The sequence below is a fragment of the Ambystoma mexicanum genome, chromosome 4p, assembly GCF_040938575.1.
Source record: "Ambystoma mexicanum isolate Mex_15411 chromosome 4p, UKY_AmexF1_1, whole genome shotgun sequence".
NCBI lineage: Eukaryota > Metazoa > Chordata > Amphibia > Caudata > Ambystomatidae > Ambystoma > Ambystoma mexicanum.
In genome coordinates, this window is record NC_090927.1 from 968,112,768 (window position 1) to 968,129,251 (window position 16,484).

The following is a 16,484-nucleotide window of genomic DNA, read 5'->3' on the forward strand; positions in this document are numbered from 1 at the left end:
TACTGTGGGAATTCCGGACATTTCCTTCGTGTTTGTTCAGTGAAACCGGTCAAGAAGGCTGTAGGAGCTTCCGATAAGAATGCTGAAAAACTAGAATCGGGAAATGACCTCGCCCGACAAGTGTAGAGGTCCGCTTGCCGAGCGTTAAAACCAGTTCCTTGACCTCGCATTTGGTAATGCCTATGGTCCTCATAAGTCCAGATCGACCAGATCGCAAGCATGCTATTAAAGCATACATTGATAGCGGAGCGATCGGTAACTATGTAGATCAAGATATGGCAACCAGGATGAATCTTCCTCTATGTTCTAAGATGGTTAAAGACGTAATCACTACAGTGGATGGTACAGAAATAGCTTCCGGACCGGTTTCTCACACCACCATGGAAGTGACGTTGCTATGCCAAGATGGACATCGGGAGAAGATCGTGTTTGATGTAATCAAGGCCCCGCAGTTTCAAGTAATCCTGGGAATTCCTTGGTTGGAAAAGCACAATCCTCAGATAGACTGGCGAGCCAAGGTAATCCGGTTTCCAGAATGCGCCCCAACTTGCTATCCTCGACCCGATATCAGGCTAGCAGCCATCGCTTCCGAGAGCCCCCAATTGCCTCCAGAATACCAAGAGTTCCGCGACGTCTTCCAGAAAGATCAGGCCAACACCTTGCCCCCGCATCGGTCATACGACTGCCAGATAGACCTAATACCTGGATCTACTCCTCCGTGCAGTAGAATATATGCTCTCACTGAGCCAGAAAATCTCCATCTCAGGCAATACTTGGACCAGTATCTGGCTAACGGATTCATTCGTCCCTCGAAATCTCCAGTTTCTTCAGCTTTGTTCTTCGTTCCGAAAAAAGAAGGTGACCTGAGAACATGTATCGACTATCGCGCCCTGAACCAGATTACAGTCAAAAACAGATATCCTTTGCCTCTGATTCCGAAATTATTGGACCAAGTTAAAGGAGCCTGCATATATACACCTAGCTAGATCTCAGAGGAGCTTACCACTTGGTACGCATTAAGGAGGGTGACGAATGGAAGATGGCCTTTCGCACTAAATACGGATTGTTTGAGTATCAAGTAATGCCCTTTGGACTATGTAACGCTCCGGCCGCCTTCCAGTTCTTTATGAATGACATTTTCCGAGAACTTATTGATGTATGCGTAATTGTTTATATCGATGACATCCTGGTATACTCATCCTCAGAAGCTGATCACCGAAGACACATCACAGCGGTTCTACAGAGACTTCGCCAACACCGTTTGTTTGCTAAATTGGAAAAGTGTACTTTTCATGTAAAGGAAGTCGAATTTTTGGGGTTCATCTCGTCACCCAATGGAGTTCACATGGACTCAAGAAAGGTGGACGCTATCACCAAATGGCCGTCCCCAACTTCCGTGAAAGGAGTACAGAGAATGTTGGGCTTCGCTAATTTTTACCGGAGATTCATTCCAGAATTCTCTCGAGTAGTTCAACCCATCACGGCCCTTCTGAAAAAGAATAAAAAATTCGAGTGGACTCCAGAGGCCGAACAAGCCTTCCAAGAATTGAAAGCCAAATTTATCTCCGCTCCAGTCTTAAAGCATCCTCGTCCAGAACTTCCTTATATCGTCGAGACAGACGCATCCAGCCTCGCAATGGGGGGCTGTGCTATCACAAAGAAATCCCGAAACACACCACTTACACCCTGTGGCATTTTGGTCCCGCAAATTTTCGGCCCCCGAAATCAACTACACAATTACGGACAAAGAACTTCTGGCAATTAAGTCCGCCTTTAAGGCCTGGCGGCATTATCTCCTGGGAGCCCGGCACACTGTTACTGTAATCACTGATCATCGTAACCTCCAGTATCTGAAGTCAGCCACGGCCCAATCTTCGAGACAACTCCGCTGGGCATTATTCTTCGCGGAATTTGATTTTGTGATCACGTATCGGCCAGGCAATAAGAACGGAAAAGCAGATGCCCTTTCCCGAATAGGGGTAGACGAACACACAGCTAATCCAGAGCCGGTACCAATAATCCCCGAACAAAAGATACTGGGAGTAATCAACACGCTATCCCTTGAAGATATTGAAGCGAAAGTCAGTCAACTAATAACTCCTGAAGATTCATTGAATTGGCAACTGAAAGGAAAAGATTTTACGATAGATCAGAATCTATTGTGTTTCCAAGGAAGACTATATTTGCCATGTGTTGACTTACAGAAGCAGGTCATCACCTGCTACCATGATTCTCTAATAGAAGGACATCCTGGAGTTGCCAAAACCTTAGAGAAAATCAAAAGACATTATTGGTGGCCATCTTGGAGGAAAGATATTAAAGATTTTGTGGCTTCTTGCGGCATCTGCGCACAAAACAAGAGTCAGAAGGAAAGACCAGCAGGTCTGCTACATCCAATAGACATTCCACCATGCCCTTGGCATGCTCTCTCAATGGATTTTATCACGGATTTACCTCCCTGCTCCGGATACAACACAATTCTAGTAATCGTGGACCTTTTTTCAAAAATGGCTCATTTTATTCCACTAAAAGGTTTACCCACAGCTCCCGTTTTGGCCCGAGAATTCCTTGAAAACATCGTCCGGTTGCACGGTTTCCCTTCAGTGGTAATCTCCGATCGAGGGAGCCAATTTATTTCCCATTTTTGGCGAAGTTGTTGTCGTTTAGCGCAAATTGATGTACGACTTTCCACCAGCCATCACCCCCAAACTGACGGGCAGACTGAGAGGACTAACCAAACTCTGGAACAATATCTACGCTGCATGTTGCAACAATCGGAGGGCACTTGGAAGGATGTCCTTTGGATTGCTGAATACGCCTACAACAATTCAATCCATTCAGGAACTAGAAAAACCCCTTTTTTTCTGCTGTATGGAATTCATCCTCGAACCTCTAATTTGGATCCACCTCAAGCTCTCGGAACGCCCGCTGTAGACTATCTGCATGCGACAATAACTCAAGCATTTAAGGAAGCCACAGCCCACCTTCAACGAGCCAAGGAAATGTATAAGAAAGGAGCGGATCAACATCGAAAAGAGGCCCCTCAATACCAAGTAGGAGATCAAGTTTGGCTGTCCACTAAGCATTTATCCCTAAAAGGACCACGCACCTTCAACCCAAGGTATTTAGGACCCTACACGATCACGGCTGTGATAAATCCGGTGGCTGTGAAATTGGAACTACCTACTCGGATGAAGATACATCCCGTTTTCCATGTTTCTCTCCTAAAACCTATGCAACCCGGAACCCGTTTGACTAAACCTCCAGAGCCAATCCAGGTTGATGGAGAACTCGAATTTGAAATTCGAAACATCTTGGATTCCAAAATTTCCAAATCGAAACTGTACTACCTGATTGATTGGAAGGGATTTGGCCCCCAGGAGAGATCTTGGGAGCCTTCAGAATATGTCCATGCACCTCGTCTAGTCAGTAAGTTTCATCGGACTTTTCCCAACAAGCCAAAGCCTCCGGAGAAGACAAGCTTGGGAGGGGCCTTGAGGGGGGGTGCTGTCATGACCGCTGCCTCCAAGGAGTCAGACCCAGCCCAACATCCTTGGAAGCAGGGTCACAACTTCCATTCCAGGCACCAGCCGGTCCCCACAGGGGCCTTTTGGACCTTGTCCTGGCGCCAGTGGCGCCAGGCTCATAAGGGAACCCAGTCCCAGCACAGGAAGCGCCGGGCTCATATTGAGAGGAACGGTGCTTGGGTGGACCTACCTGCTGCAGACCATGCTGCTCACTTACCTGTAGGATGATATCCTCATCCATTCCTGGCTGGAACTACTTTACCTTCTGGGTGTGGCCAGCACCACTCCCTGGGACTGGATACTGGAACTGTTCTGGAAGCTGGAACTTCTTTCTTGCCTGGGCGAGGCTGTGGAAGGAGACACCTAAGCACTCCAGTGGCCTATTTAAACCACACCCAATCAGTGCAACGTGCTTCGCGTTATTCTGCACTAGCAGCAGGACGCTCACCGTGTCAGCTCCAGAGAATCTTCAGCTTCTGCATCTGTGAACAAGAAATCTTCAGTCTTACCTCCCGGAAAAACAGTCTTCAGTCTTCAGCAGCGTCTGAAAGAGAACAAGGACACCAGGTTAGGACAAGGCAAAACCAGCGCTGCACTTGCCTCGTCCATCGGTGCATCCCGAGGCCGCGTACCGCACTCTTCATACTCCGGCAACCCTGCGGAAACAAAGAACATTGGTTAGTGAACCTCCGTGATAATTTAGCTTACCTGTGCCACGTACGCCTCGATCTCCGCCAAGCGCTGTTTAACCGCACCTGCAAAAAACAAGAAGGACATCATTAGGGGCACTGTACGCCATCACTACTCATGTGCCTTCTAGCTGTAATCTGCTTGCCCATACTCCGGCACGTACCTCGGCGTCCATCTCCAACGCCGGCTGCTACGGCTATCTGAAAAAGGGAAAAGAGACATTAAGAAGTGCATTTAACTTCGAATAACATTCTTTTGCTTACGTGCCTTCACGAGCTCCGGCATTCTTCTCGCTTACCTTATCTGCATACCGGACCTGCAAAGGCAAGAGACATTTAAAGGGACATATAAATAAAACTCCATATTCAAGCAATTACCGTTCGTGCGGCTAACGACGGCCTTGCTCCCCGACTTCATCCTCTGCAATCAAGAGGCTGGGCTATTAACCAGTGAAGCAACTGGCATTAGCGCCCCTGCACAGACGCAGGATGGAGAGCTCCGCTTTCACCCATCTAAGGTGAGCACATTCAGTCTACGAGTAACGTGGGGAGTCCAGAAAGGGGAAAGTCAGATTGGCCAACCAGACATACATTAACCCCTTGTTCTCCTACTTGCAGACACCTCACCCTCCAGGTCAAAATTACGGTGAGGAGAGGGCCCATCCAGGGTGTTACCAGAGGCCTGCGCGTGACCCTAGAAGACACTGAAATCTCCCAGCCCGGACCTGCGCCTCCGAGGGATTCAGGTGAGCATTACATCTCTCTATCGGCAGTTCACCTAGCCGGAGAGAAGAACTTGACAGCGGACGCTCTGAGCAGGCAGAGCACAGTCTCCCACGAGTGGGAACTAGCTCAGGAAGTCCTTCAAGAGATCTTCGCCCTTTGGGGAACCCCTCGGGTGGATCTGTTCGCCACCAGTGTCAACAGGAAGTGCGATCTGTTCTGTTCAAGGGAATTTCCCCCGAGAGGAGCTCTGGGAGACACGTTCATAGTGGACTGGGAGTTTCCACTTCTGTACACGTTCCCACCGGTCCCTGTCATTCCTCAAATGATCAGGAGGTTGAGAAGATTCTGGAAAACCATGATCCTAATTGCCCCGTATTGGGCCAGGAGAACGTGGTACCCGGACCTTCTAGACTTGTCCATCTGCCCTCCATTTTGACTTCCACTCAGAGAGAATCTACTCTCACAGAAGGGAGGTCAGGTTCTCCATCCAGACATCAAAACCCTCAACCTTCACGCTTGTCTTCTGAAAGGCTGAGGTACAAGGATTGGGACCTCCCTGATGATGTTATGGAGGTGTTGCTTTCGGCAAGGAGGCCAGCAACAAAGTCTTTATACCGCTGCCGTTGGAACAGATTTTGCAGCTGGTGTAGAGAAAAGAATATCAACCCCTTTTCATGTGGTACACCAATGGTTTTGTCCTTCCTACTCTATTTAGCGAATTCAGGCCTTCAAGTTGGCACCATCAAGGGCTATCTCGCAGCGCTATCCATCTTTAAGCGCACTGCGGAAGAACCATCCTATTTCAAGTTACCCTTGGTAATACAGTTTCTAAAGGGGTTAACTAACGTTTATCCCCCAAGACCATTCCAGGTTCCCCTATGGGATTTAAACTTAGTCCTAACTTTCCTGATGGGCACACCTTTCGAACCACTCCTTTCTTGTTCGTTAAGATTTCTTACCCTTAAAACTGTTTTATTAATAGCACTTACATCTGCTAGAAGGGTGAGCGAGTTACAAGCTCTTTCTTGTAAACCCCCTCATACAATCTTTCACAAAGACAAAGTTGTTCTGCAAGAGAAGCCTAATTTCCTCCAAAAGGTGGTTTCTGAATTCCATATCACTCAGAAGATTACCCTTCCATCTTTCTATCCTCCTCCTCATCCGGGGAAAGAGGAAGAGAGGTTACACAGGCTGGACCCAAGAAGGGCTTTAAGTTTTTACATCAGTAGACTGGCTAGGATAAGACAAGCAGACCAGCTGTTTGTAGGCTACGCAGGTCACAAGCTGGGGTTACCAATAACTAAGCAGACCATTTCCAGATGGATCATTCTAGCCATTTTGGAATGTTATAAACTGGCAGGAAAAGATCCCGCTCAACACCTTAGGGCTCATTCGACCAGAGGTATCGCAGCTTCATCGGCCCTCAAAAGAGGAGTGCCGGTTAGAGACATATGTGCGGCTGCCACATGGTCATCCGTCCATACCTTTACACGGTTTTAGAACTTGGATTCCTCCTCCAGTCAAGAGACTAGGTTTGGAAGGGCAGTATTGTACTCTATTCATCAATAAAAAGAAGCATGAAGTCAGTACTCCCACCTCCAATAACAGAATACTGCTATGGGAGCCTATCTAAGATAAGGAATACGTCGGAGGACACAATCCCTTCGAAGAACAAGTTACTTCTTACCTTGTAACGTTCTTTCGATGGGATGTTCCTCCGACGTATTCCTTATCGACCCTCCCATCCATCCCCGCAGTACAACTTCCCTTGTTGTTGCAGTTTACGCTCCTTCAGGGTGATTAGTCTAGTCCAGAAAGAATTATTGTGGGCTACAAAACGGAACTGAGCAACGGACGCTGCGCGCGGCCTTTATAGGCAGGATGACGTCGATACGGCGGCTGTCGAGGGACATCGACTCGGCGGATGTCGACGCGCAGCGCGCTCAAGAGAAAAATTTTTCCGAGGCCAGCAAGGCTGGAAAGAGATAACTAAGATAAGGAATACGTCGGAGGAACATCCCATCGAAAGAACGTTGCAAGGTAAGAAGTAACTTGTTCTTCTATTTGCCTGCATCATGGAACCAATCACAGTAAGAATCTGAAGTGGCACAGAGGCATCAATGATAGAAATAGGATGAATAAAAGACCATAATGGAAGATAATGAGACATTTAGTAGAGTATCTGGGCTAATATGACGAAATAAGAAATTTGAATTTGTCGGTTTACGAACAACTGCAAATAGTGTTAAGGAATTTAACACCTTTTTTAAATGGTCAGATGACTCCATTGCATATGTAATAGATTACGAAGAATTTGGAGAAATCGCAACACAAAATTATATAGAGGTGTTTCCATTTATTCAAACACATCTGCAGGGATGGAAGAATGTAGATGTATAACTTGGCTAGACAAATTATTTGTCAGAAAAATTAATGCTTCGATTAAATTAACTTTTTCAAAAGGTTTCTATAAAAAATCCAAGAGAATTCCTCAAGGGTATCCAGACAGATATTATGAAGTTTAAAATGGGGCAAGATAAACTTGGAAGTGAAAAATAATTTTAATGGCACCTAAAGATCAAGGAGGGCTTGCATGCCCATACCTAAACAAATATTATCTAGCCTCTCAAACAAAAAAGCAGAATGTATGCAGATGGTATCGCAAAAGCACTGTCTTTGCTGAGCAGGCCATAGCTGGTGAATATACTTGCTCTGGGGCATGGCTACATAAAACTCGGAGCTAAGGGTCTTTACATAAATCCTGTTACGAGGGACGCTGGAAGCTTGGGATGCAGTGACTAGTCTGAGCACATTCCCTTCACCTTTTACTCCAATCCAAGGAAAAAGCTTTACACAAGGATTAACGGAATTTTTTTTGGCAGATGGGCCATTGGGACTTTGGTCTTGATGAGAAGGAAAGATTCTGATATTAACAACTGAGACATTGCTCATTACAACGGGAAAAGAAACAGGAGGCATCTCTACCCCTGGCAAGTTTGGAATCTGATATTTAACAAGCTGAATCAATTAAGGGTTTAATTAGGAAGTTCTTGCGTATTAACGTATACTGGCGGACATTATGAATGTTAATGATTGTTCTTATGAATTATTGTTGTGATTTATATGTGTAGAATAGTGGTGGTGAGTGACTTTGTCGTGGCTGACTAGTAGCTTGCAACTTAGTTTTTACCCCCTGCCATAAATGCAATCTTCGACACCGATTGCTACAATGCAAAACATGTATCCGTACTTTTGATGAACTATGGTGTGTGATGGTTGAGCTTTGTCATGGGGAGGACAGGGGCATACATTTGTTATAGATCTATTTCCTCCTATCCCCATCGTATCTGGAGATAATTTTTGCTATTATGTACTAATTGGAATTTTTCCTCCGAGGAAAAACTGGAAAGGGGCCTGGTCTTTACCAGTTTGGTCACATGCTAATTCCTTGTCATTAGTAACACGCTCATCTTTGTTTGCTTATATGAAATTTTAAAATAATGTAGTATCCAATATTTATTACATGTTTTTCTTTTTTAGATTCAAATGGCAATAGCTGTGTGAATGCAACAAATGTTATTCAGAACTGTACTATCATCGATACACTCTCAACCTGTTCATGTAAGTATTCAATTATCAGTTTATAGTAACTGTTTTTGAAGTGTTTTCAACAGAATGGTCTTAATGGATGCTGTTTGAACTACCTCTTAATTTCGCCTGTGACCTAGACCGCCGCCTTTACTCCATCCCCACTGATGTCCCAATGGCACTCGTGCAACGCTTCCACCTCCCATAAAATCTCTCCCATGCACCAATTTCAACGCTGCCTCTTTTCTAACCTCCTTCTGTACCTCCTTTCACAACCCACCACCATCTCAAAATAACCCTCCTGGTTTCTTCTTTTCCTTCTGATGCCTCACTTCCAATTTGACCTTCTCCAGTGATCGCTTCACCTGCTGCTTCAGAATCGCTGTCCCTGCCACCCCCAGTTATTCCCCGCACAACCTGGTTATATCTCCCCACTGTCTTCAAACATAAATTGAGACCCTACTTCCCGTCCCCTTACCTAGCTGAAGTTGTTTTGTCCTCCCTCTTTTTTTCCTCAATCCTCCATAGGCCTAGTTTATTGGACAGGCCTTCTTATCCATCTGCTTAAAACAGACCTGCAGCACCACCTTCGGATGAGGCTCAAGGGTCTGCCCACCCCATTTCTCCTTGCGAATATCAATGCCCTCGGCTCTTTAAGCAGGGTTCAAGTCCCAAAAATCATTTTGCTTCACCAATCCAATTACTACTAATTTCACCCCTGCATACTCTTCTTGACACTAAAAGCCATGCTTGCTGATAGGTATGTAGTCATATAGGACTATGCCCCAATACCTTATGTATTCCCTACTTTTACAACTGACTTCTCTGCTTGCCTATCTAATTGCCTCTGGGCTAACTGTTATTAGGTGGCACCTCGCTGTCCTATGTTTAACTCTTGCAAGACAAAGTAATCTACCTTCCTGCCTCCATTACCCACTCTCTTCGGATCTGGCCCATTTTACGCTGTTGTTTCACTGAAATATTCTTTTTGACATAATTTTGGTATGGATGGGAGCAAGCCCCTCATAGCTCCCATCACCCACACTCTCCCAACCTCACTAACCTTAAACATATTTTTATTATTCCTGAACCAACCACCCCCTCCATCCCCCCTTAAAAAGGCTGCAGAAATTGCAGCAAAACGGCTGTTTCACCAAATGTGGTAACATGGCTGCGACGAGTTGGGCAGGCTTGCTCTCTTCTTCCTTTATAGATCTCTCTTCCACCAGACTTCTATCTCTCCCATAATTCTTACTAATACCTCAACTGTGCCCAAGATTAACCTGCTTAATAGCAGGAACAGTTGTCACTTTTCAATGATGCCAACTAAACCCTCTTTCTGACCTTGATACTCGGTTGTCTTAATTATTGTGCCAGCCTACTCTTTGACCAGCATATTTATTCCTTTTCCCTGTTAGATAAAATACTCCACCACCCACACCCTCTACAGTGTTCTCCACTCTTCTCCCTCTTCAAAGAACTGCCTCCATGCCGGTTAGATGTCTATGAAAACCTGTCCACCTTTACATTTCTGCTGCTTATCTTCAAAAACCTGCATGAGCTTGCACTCCCAATCTAGCTAATCTGTCTCCTGCCACCCCCCTCCCACCCATCACCCCCACACCACCCATGTGCTTTTCCCATGCCTCCACTTCTTGCTGCACACCACTGGAAACCTCTTCATCCAAATGTTAAACTCTACTATCCACTCCTTCCAATGTTCACCAAAGAGGTGCTCCCTCTACTTCCACATCGACTAACCACTACCCAAATCATTGCACATACTACCACATATAAAGCCAGTCTTTTCAGACTATCATCTGTCCTGTCCCCATTTTCTGTATGTAGCATGAGCTCACCAATATCCACTGGTCAGTTGCTAAGTACCTTTCCCTTTTTTGTAGGTCTCCCGATTTTGGATTGCCCTGATGATGTTGATTGCGCTTGTTTTTTGTCTGCAAAACACTGTGCACACTCAATAAATAAATATAAATACTGTTGCATCGTTTTCAATGTAAAAATGTGTCGGAAACCATATGATCACTTTAATTTTGGTAACATTGTCAGCTTGAATATCAAAAGCCTAATTCAAACATTATATCCATGTATCTTCTGCTGATGGCATTGAAGGCTGGAATTCTGTATAATCTCAAAGTACTTTTTCCCTTCTTGGAAAGGTTTAGTTAACGAAACTTGTATGGGATGAAATTGGTGTTGGAGGGAACTTCAAATGGCTTTAAAAGCTAATGGACACAGTTTATGAAGATCTGTCAATTCTCTTAATTCTGCCCACAGTAAGGGAGAAAAAGCCTCCAAAATGTCTCACGTCTAGAGCCAGAGGTCAGATTTTTGGTCCGGCCATAATTGAAGCACAACCTTTTTGCTTTCATCACTTTGACACTTTACATGTTCTGGTGAAGTATAAGTGGCGGAAATAAAGGGGTGTGATGCATCTGATGGCTGTGTGGCATGCAACAACCTTTCTAGAGCAAAGAACAGGGCTCCAGGTAAGATTCTGAAGTGGGTGTATTTTATGCACCATTTTCTCAAAGGTGGGAGTAAAGTGTGCTTTATTTTATTTTAAAAAAATTTAAGAGTAGAAACTGCATTTCTTCCATCGGTATTTTTGGCAAGCAGAAGCATTGGCCAAGTCTAAGAATAAATACCTTTTTGCAATTCTTGCTTCTTTGCACCTAGTAGTTCATGTAAACCTTTCCAATTCCATTTTTATCATAGCGTTTCTAATCGGGCCAGGCAACAATAATATTGGCGCTCCTTCCAGTGGCTTTGCTCAGCTGGTATCGGGGATCTGAACATATCTAAGAAGCTGTGTGGGTAGAAGCAGTTTGCAGGCTTGTATGTGTCTTTTGTTGGATGTGTTTTTTTTTTTTTATTCCTTTTTTTATTTTGAGAGCATTTCTGTTTTTAGGGGGTAAACATGGCTGATACATTGCTTCTCTGTAGGGTCTGCAACAAGTTGTACCATTCTTCCCAACCAGCAAAGGTGTGAGTCAAGTAAAGTACTACAGCGCCACATCCCGCTGGCAGGCTCTACCCCACCTCTCGATTGTGGCACAAAAGTACAAAAACTAAGTATGTTCTGTCCATAAAATTCCTACATGAAATACTGGCTTTACTTTGGGATACACTGGTACTATGTGAAACCCTAAATCTCGATTGTATCTTAATGTTGGTATTCTTCGCCTTGTTTTAAAAACTGTTTTCGACTGATTTCCTCTTTGTTTTATTTTTATTTGTGCATATTTTCCATGTTTTTCTTGTGATGTTCCCCCTAGTCCTTCAACAACGCTCTAGTTCTCTCGACTTATGCCAGGTAAAGCAGTCTTTTCAGCCTGCGCTTGCTGTCCGAAGCAAGTGCCCACCGCCAATACCCATTCACTCTGTCTGGAAGGCCTGGGTTTGGAACATTGATGTGACTGCTGAAGGTATTGTGTTCTTGGTGTGCTCTCTCGCTTGTCGGCTGCAGCAGTGGGAAGACTTCTTCAGAGCTCCTTGTCATTTCCATGACTTCCTGGAGGAGAGAAAATGTCAGGAGGTACTATTCCACCCTTCCCTGCCAACCCTCCAGTTCAGAGGACCCTAGCCAGGGGATTCCTGTCTGGGATGGGTTCTAGCTGCCAGCGAGTTTGCTTAGGTTCCCCACTCGGGGCAAAATCTGGGGGTAACCTCAAAGCTCCCCGCTGAGGGGCTAAATCTGAATGTTGGGGTTGTTACTCTGTCTTGAGCCTAAGAACAGGTGGGCGCCTGAGGATCACTACAGGAGGGCTAAACTTAAATGGGCTAAGTCTACCAGTTCCTCCAAGATGGTTGCTCCAGACAAGAGTATCTGTAGCAGTGCAGTTTCTCAAAATGCCAAGGAAGGTATCAATGCAGCAGGGACATGCTAAGCCTCTGGACAAGATGGTGCCATGGTTAATTAAATGGCGGCCATGTGGAGCCCAGCATCTGTGATTGTATGTGCTTTGGCTCTGACCTGGACCCTGTGACCCTGGAAGTTCCTTAAGGCCTAACATTTGTGTGGCAACAGCTACTGCCAAAAGACTCATTCGTTGGTTGAGGCCCCCAGCATATAGCGTCCCACTGCATCAAGAGTTCAACCCATTGCTCGTATAGTGGTCAGTTTCCATCGCTGACCTTCCCCCTCACCTCTGCTCTTTCTCTCCACTGGTGTTTTTGGGCCTCTGGTTGTTGTGAGGATGTGGACTGTAAGGGTTTCCGGTTCCTCGGTCCTCATTGGGCCATCTTGCTCCATCGCCACAACGCTGTTTGGAGGACAGTTTCTTCATACAGCATCTGGGGCTCATGCATTCCCCAGTAATCCAATGCCACTGTAGGGCTTTTTCTCTGAGAGATGTTACCATCACAGCCAGCAGACCTGGTTATTCCTTCTGCCACCATTTGCGCGCCTGTGACAACTGTGCCATTCTAGTCTCCCTCAGGTGGCCTGCTTCTGGAAGTGCTTTACTGGTGTTGTTGTGCCAGGGCCCATCGGTACCTGCCTTGTTTGCTCCCTGGTCCTACAACCATGATTTCCCCAGTTTTGCCTTCACTTTCAAGTGACCCTCTCCACATTTGGGGGATTTGGGTGATGATGCGGAGGAGAAATAGTGGTCCTCTGCCAGAACCTTTCATGAGCAGGTGGGAGGGTTACTAGAGTTTCTGGACAACACCATGCCAGGGAGGACACTGGCAGAAATGGCGGTGCTATCCTCTAGTTCAGGTGAGAAAGCCAGAATCCACATGTAAAAGGATGTTCTGGCAGAGACCCTCAAACTTTGTTAGAAACCCCATTCGGGATCAGTGCTCAACAGGAGGATTTATGAGGTAACATTTTCTGCCCTTGGAGTCCCCCTTGCCTAACTTCCCACCCTCAGCACATGTCTTCAGTGGTGGCTGTGCCTACATTCAGCCCAAGCCCTCAGCTGGTGCATCTCCAGCTTCAGGTTTGGGCAAATTACATGTTCCAGAATTCTTACAGATGCAGGGGCTACCAAAAGTCTGCCCTGTAGCTCCGACAGGGTGATAACTGTGCTCTTCTTGCTACAGCCAACCAAAGGCTGTGTTGGGATATAGCCGAGTTTGAGAGGAGATATGAGGAGGCCAGCCTATATATGATCCACCATATGTGTCTGGTGTCCTTGATAAAGTTATGGAGCGAAGGGACCTCTTCCACTCCACTACGGATGACTTGTTTCAAAAAACGAAAATGAGCACCCAAATGGGGAAGTCCCTCAAACAGTTTGTCCTCCTCACAACGGGTTTCAGAGGGTATATCGTGTTCCTTTAGGGGCTTTAAAGGCTTTCAGAGGAGGAAGACCATTTCTCCTTTCAGCAGAGGAAGAAGAAACGAGGCTCCGCCTTGAGGTGCTTATTCCAAGGACCTTCTCTCCCCTACTCCCTTTTCCCTCAGAGCCAAAGCACATACAATCATTGGCTGATACTGCCTGACGGAATGGAGGGCACCCTGTCGGTCCTTTCAGTGGCCAGGGTGGGTTGGCTTCTTCCTTTGCCTCTGTTCCCACCTTCAGACTTGCACTGTAGCTAAGGTGGTTTTCTTGAGCTTCTTTGGTTCAGAAGCCATTGGACATCCAGGCAGCGGAGGAGATATCAACATCCCAGACCGGGATAGGATATACTTTCTTAGGTCTGCGCTCTTTCAGGGAGGCTGCATCTGCACAGTGGTTCCAGCCCTAAAGATAAGGGGTGTATCGGCCACTTTTACTCCCTAAAAATAGGCAAATACTCCACAAAAATAAAAGTGGGGAGTAAAATTACTACCAACCAAAAATAGCAAATAGACAAATAGAACCATGTGCCCCTGCTTTAATCCACAAAGCTTCGTGGATATTTTTGGACCAGTAGTGCAGGTAGTACCACAAGAAACTAATATAACTGCCTGATTGGAAAAAGTAAACTTAGATTCATTTTGTTTTTAATTTCTTTTTATTTGCATTTTCATAAACTTCAAAACACATTGCAACCCTTGCTCGCACTTACTATGCACAGGGGTAAGGAGTCACAGCTCCAAGGAGTATGCAGTCCGATTTTTCCATTCAACAAAGTCCCAGTATACAATGTTTTCGGGAGCAGTACACCACATATGTCTTGCTGCAAAACATTTAACACCAAGTTCTAATCTGCATCAAATTTAAAATGGTTCCCCTGCATGGGGTACGTCAGCCATTCTAGCGCGAAGAAATTCCAAACTTTTAAAAATCATTAATTCATGTGTGGAGGATCTTCCGACTTCCAGTGTTGAGCTATCACCAACAAGGCCGCCAACTGTAACATAACAAATGCTTTCTGTATTTGTTTAGAACTATGTCCCAGTTCCTCCTCTGTAAACACTAAAATACAGGATCGCAAAGAACTGGGTTCATGCAAAGCAAATATACGAGTCATATATTAATTCCCTTCCAACACTTTTCCAACTTTGGCAACATGTATGGTGGTTTTGCCCAATCTCCCAGCATTCGACATCTCCTCCAACACCTGTCTGATAGGGGATGTTTTTATTTTGTGTAGATGTGCCGTTGTATAATGCCATTGCGTGATTCATTTATACCAGAATTCTCTGATTTACAATGATCTGGCAAGTTTAGGTATTGCCTTCCACAGCCCATCCAACTTCTGATATTTCTTGCTTAATGTTCGATGCCAACGTTTTTTATATCTAAGTGAGGAGGTCTGAGTTGCATAATACATAAGTCTATGCAGGTTCGAAATGAGGGCCTCATTCCCTGGGTTGGATGTCTCCATAATGTGAGGCGTGAGATCTCTTACTGCCGCGTTTTGCACCGGGGGAGCTAGAATGCATTATCTAACTTGGAATCGATTCGATTCCTGAAGAGCGAACTCCTGTTTACACTGTAGAATTAATTTAGGGTCTGGTCCCTAAAAAATATCCTGTAGTCTGTTGTAACCCACATGTTTCCTTTCAGCAAATGCCTTAGGATCTAGACCGGGCGTGAATTGTGGATTGAAAACAATTGGCGTGAGGGGAATGTTGTCAGATGATGATACTGCCTTATCCCATTACTTCAACAAGATTGGTAATAGGGTTTGCATGCAGATTGGGGGGTGACGGGGTCCCTCTTGTTTTGGCAACCTAAGGTTGTCCCTAAACCGAGGACTGCTAAGCGCCTGCTCCACCCCTCACACCAATCCCGGAGTACCTGAATTTATGGCGCCTGATATTTCATAAAATTAGCGAAACCCAGCCCACCTTTATCTGGCGGGGTCATTAACGGGCTTAGGTCTAACCTTGTAGCTTTATTATTCCAAATGAAGCTTGTGATTGCTTTATGCAATTGCTTAAAGAATGAATTGGGGACCCGAATTGGCAGGGCTTGAAACATAGAGTATCTTGGGCAGTGTGACCATCTTAACTGAGTTAATCTGCCCGAGCCAAGAGACAGATATTGGACCCCACCTCAACAGTTGACCCTGGATACTTTTTAGCAAAGGTGGGTAGTTTGCTGCTTACAACCCTGTTAATGTTATATGGACCCTTAAGAGTTTGATCCCCTCCTGTGCCCACCCGTATTGTGTGTGTGTGTTTGTGTGATATGTTAGGATTTCAGTAGGAAAGAGGGACATATTTTGTATCACGGATTTGGATTTATTTATCTTTAAAGGCATGGTCTAGTAAAAAATGTTACTTAAAAAATAGATAGGCAATATAAAGAAAAATACTAGCATTCTCTTTTTTAAAACTTCCTATGTAAAATTTTGAGCTATTCAAGCTCAAAATTCGCAAAAGCAAGCACATGGGCGCATCCATTTTGTGAAATGGATGCCCTCCTGTGCTGGCTTTTGCTTTTGCGGCACTAATGAAGGAGAAGCCAGCCAGCTGTAGTAAACAAAAGCTACCGCTGGGTGGCTTTCCCTTCATTAGTGCTGTACGTGGAGGACGGGGACCGGAGACCAGAGC

General features: G+C 45.3%; 1 protein-coding gene across 1 annotated transcript in view; it reads left to right on the plus strand.

The window, feature by feature from the left end:
- Positions 1–16,484, plus strand: part of CD164 (CD164 molecule) — a 693,925-nt gene that overhangs the window by 351,528 nt on the left and 325,913 nt on the right. Inside the window, exon 4 of the mRNA XM_069606541.1 lies at positions 8,483–8,563. Within this exon, the coding sequence (XP_069462642.1) occupies positions 8,483–8,563 (81 nt within the window). The remainder of the gene's footprint in view (positions 1–8,482; positions 8,564–16,484) is intronic.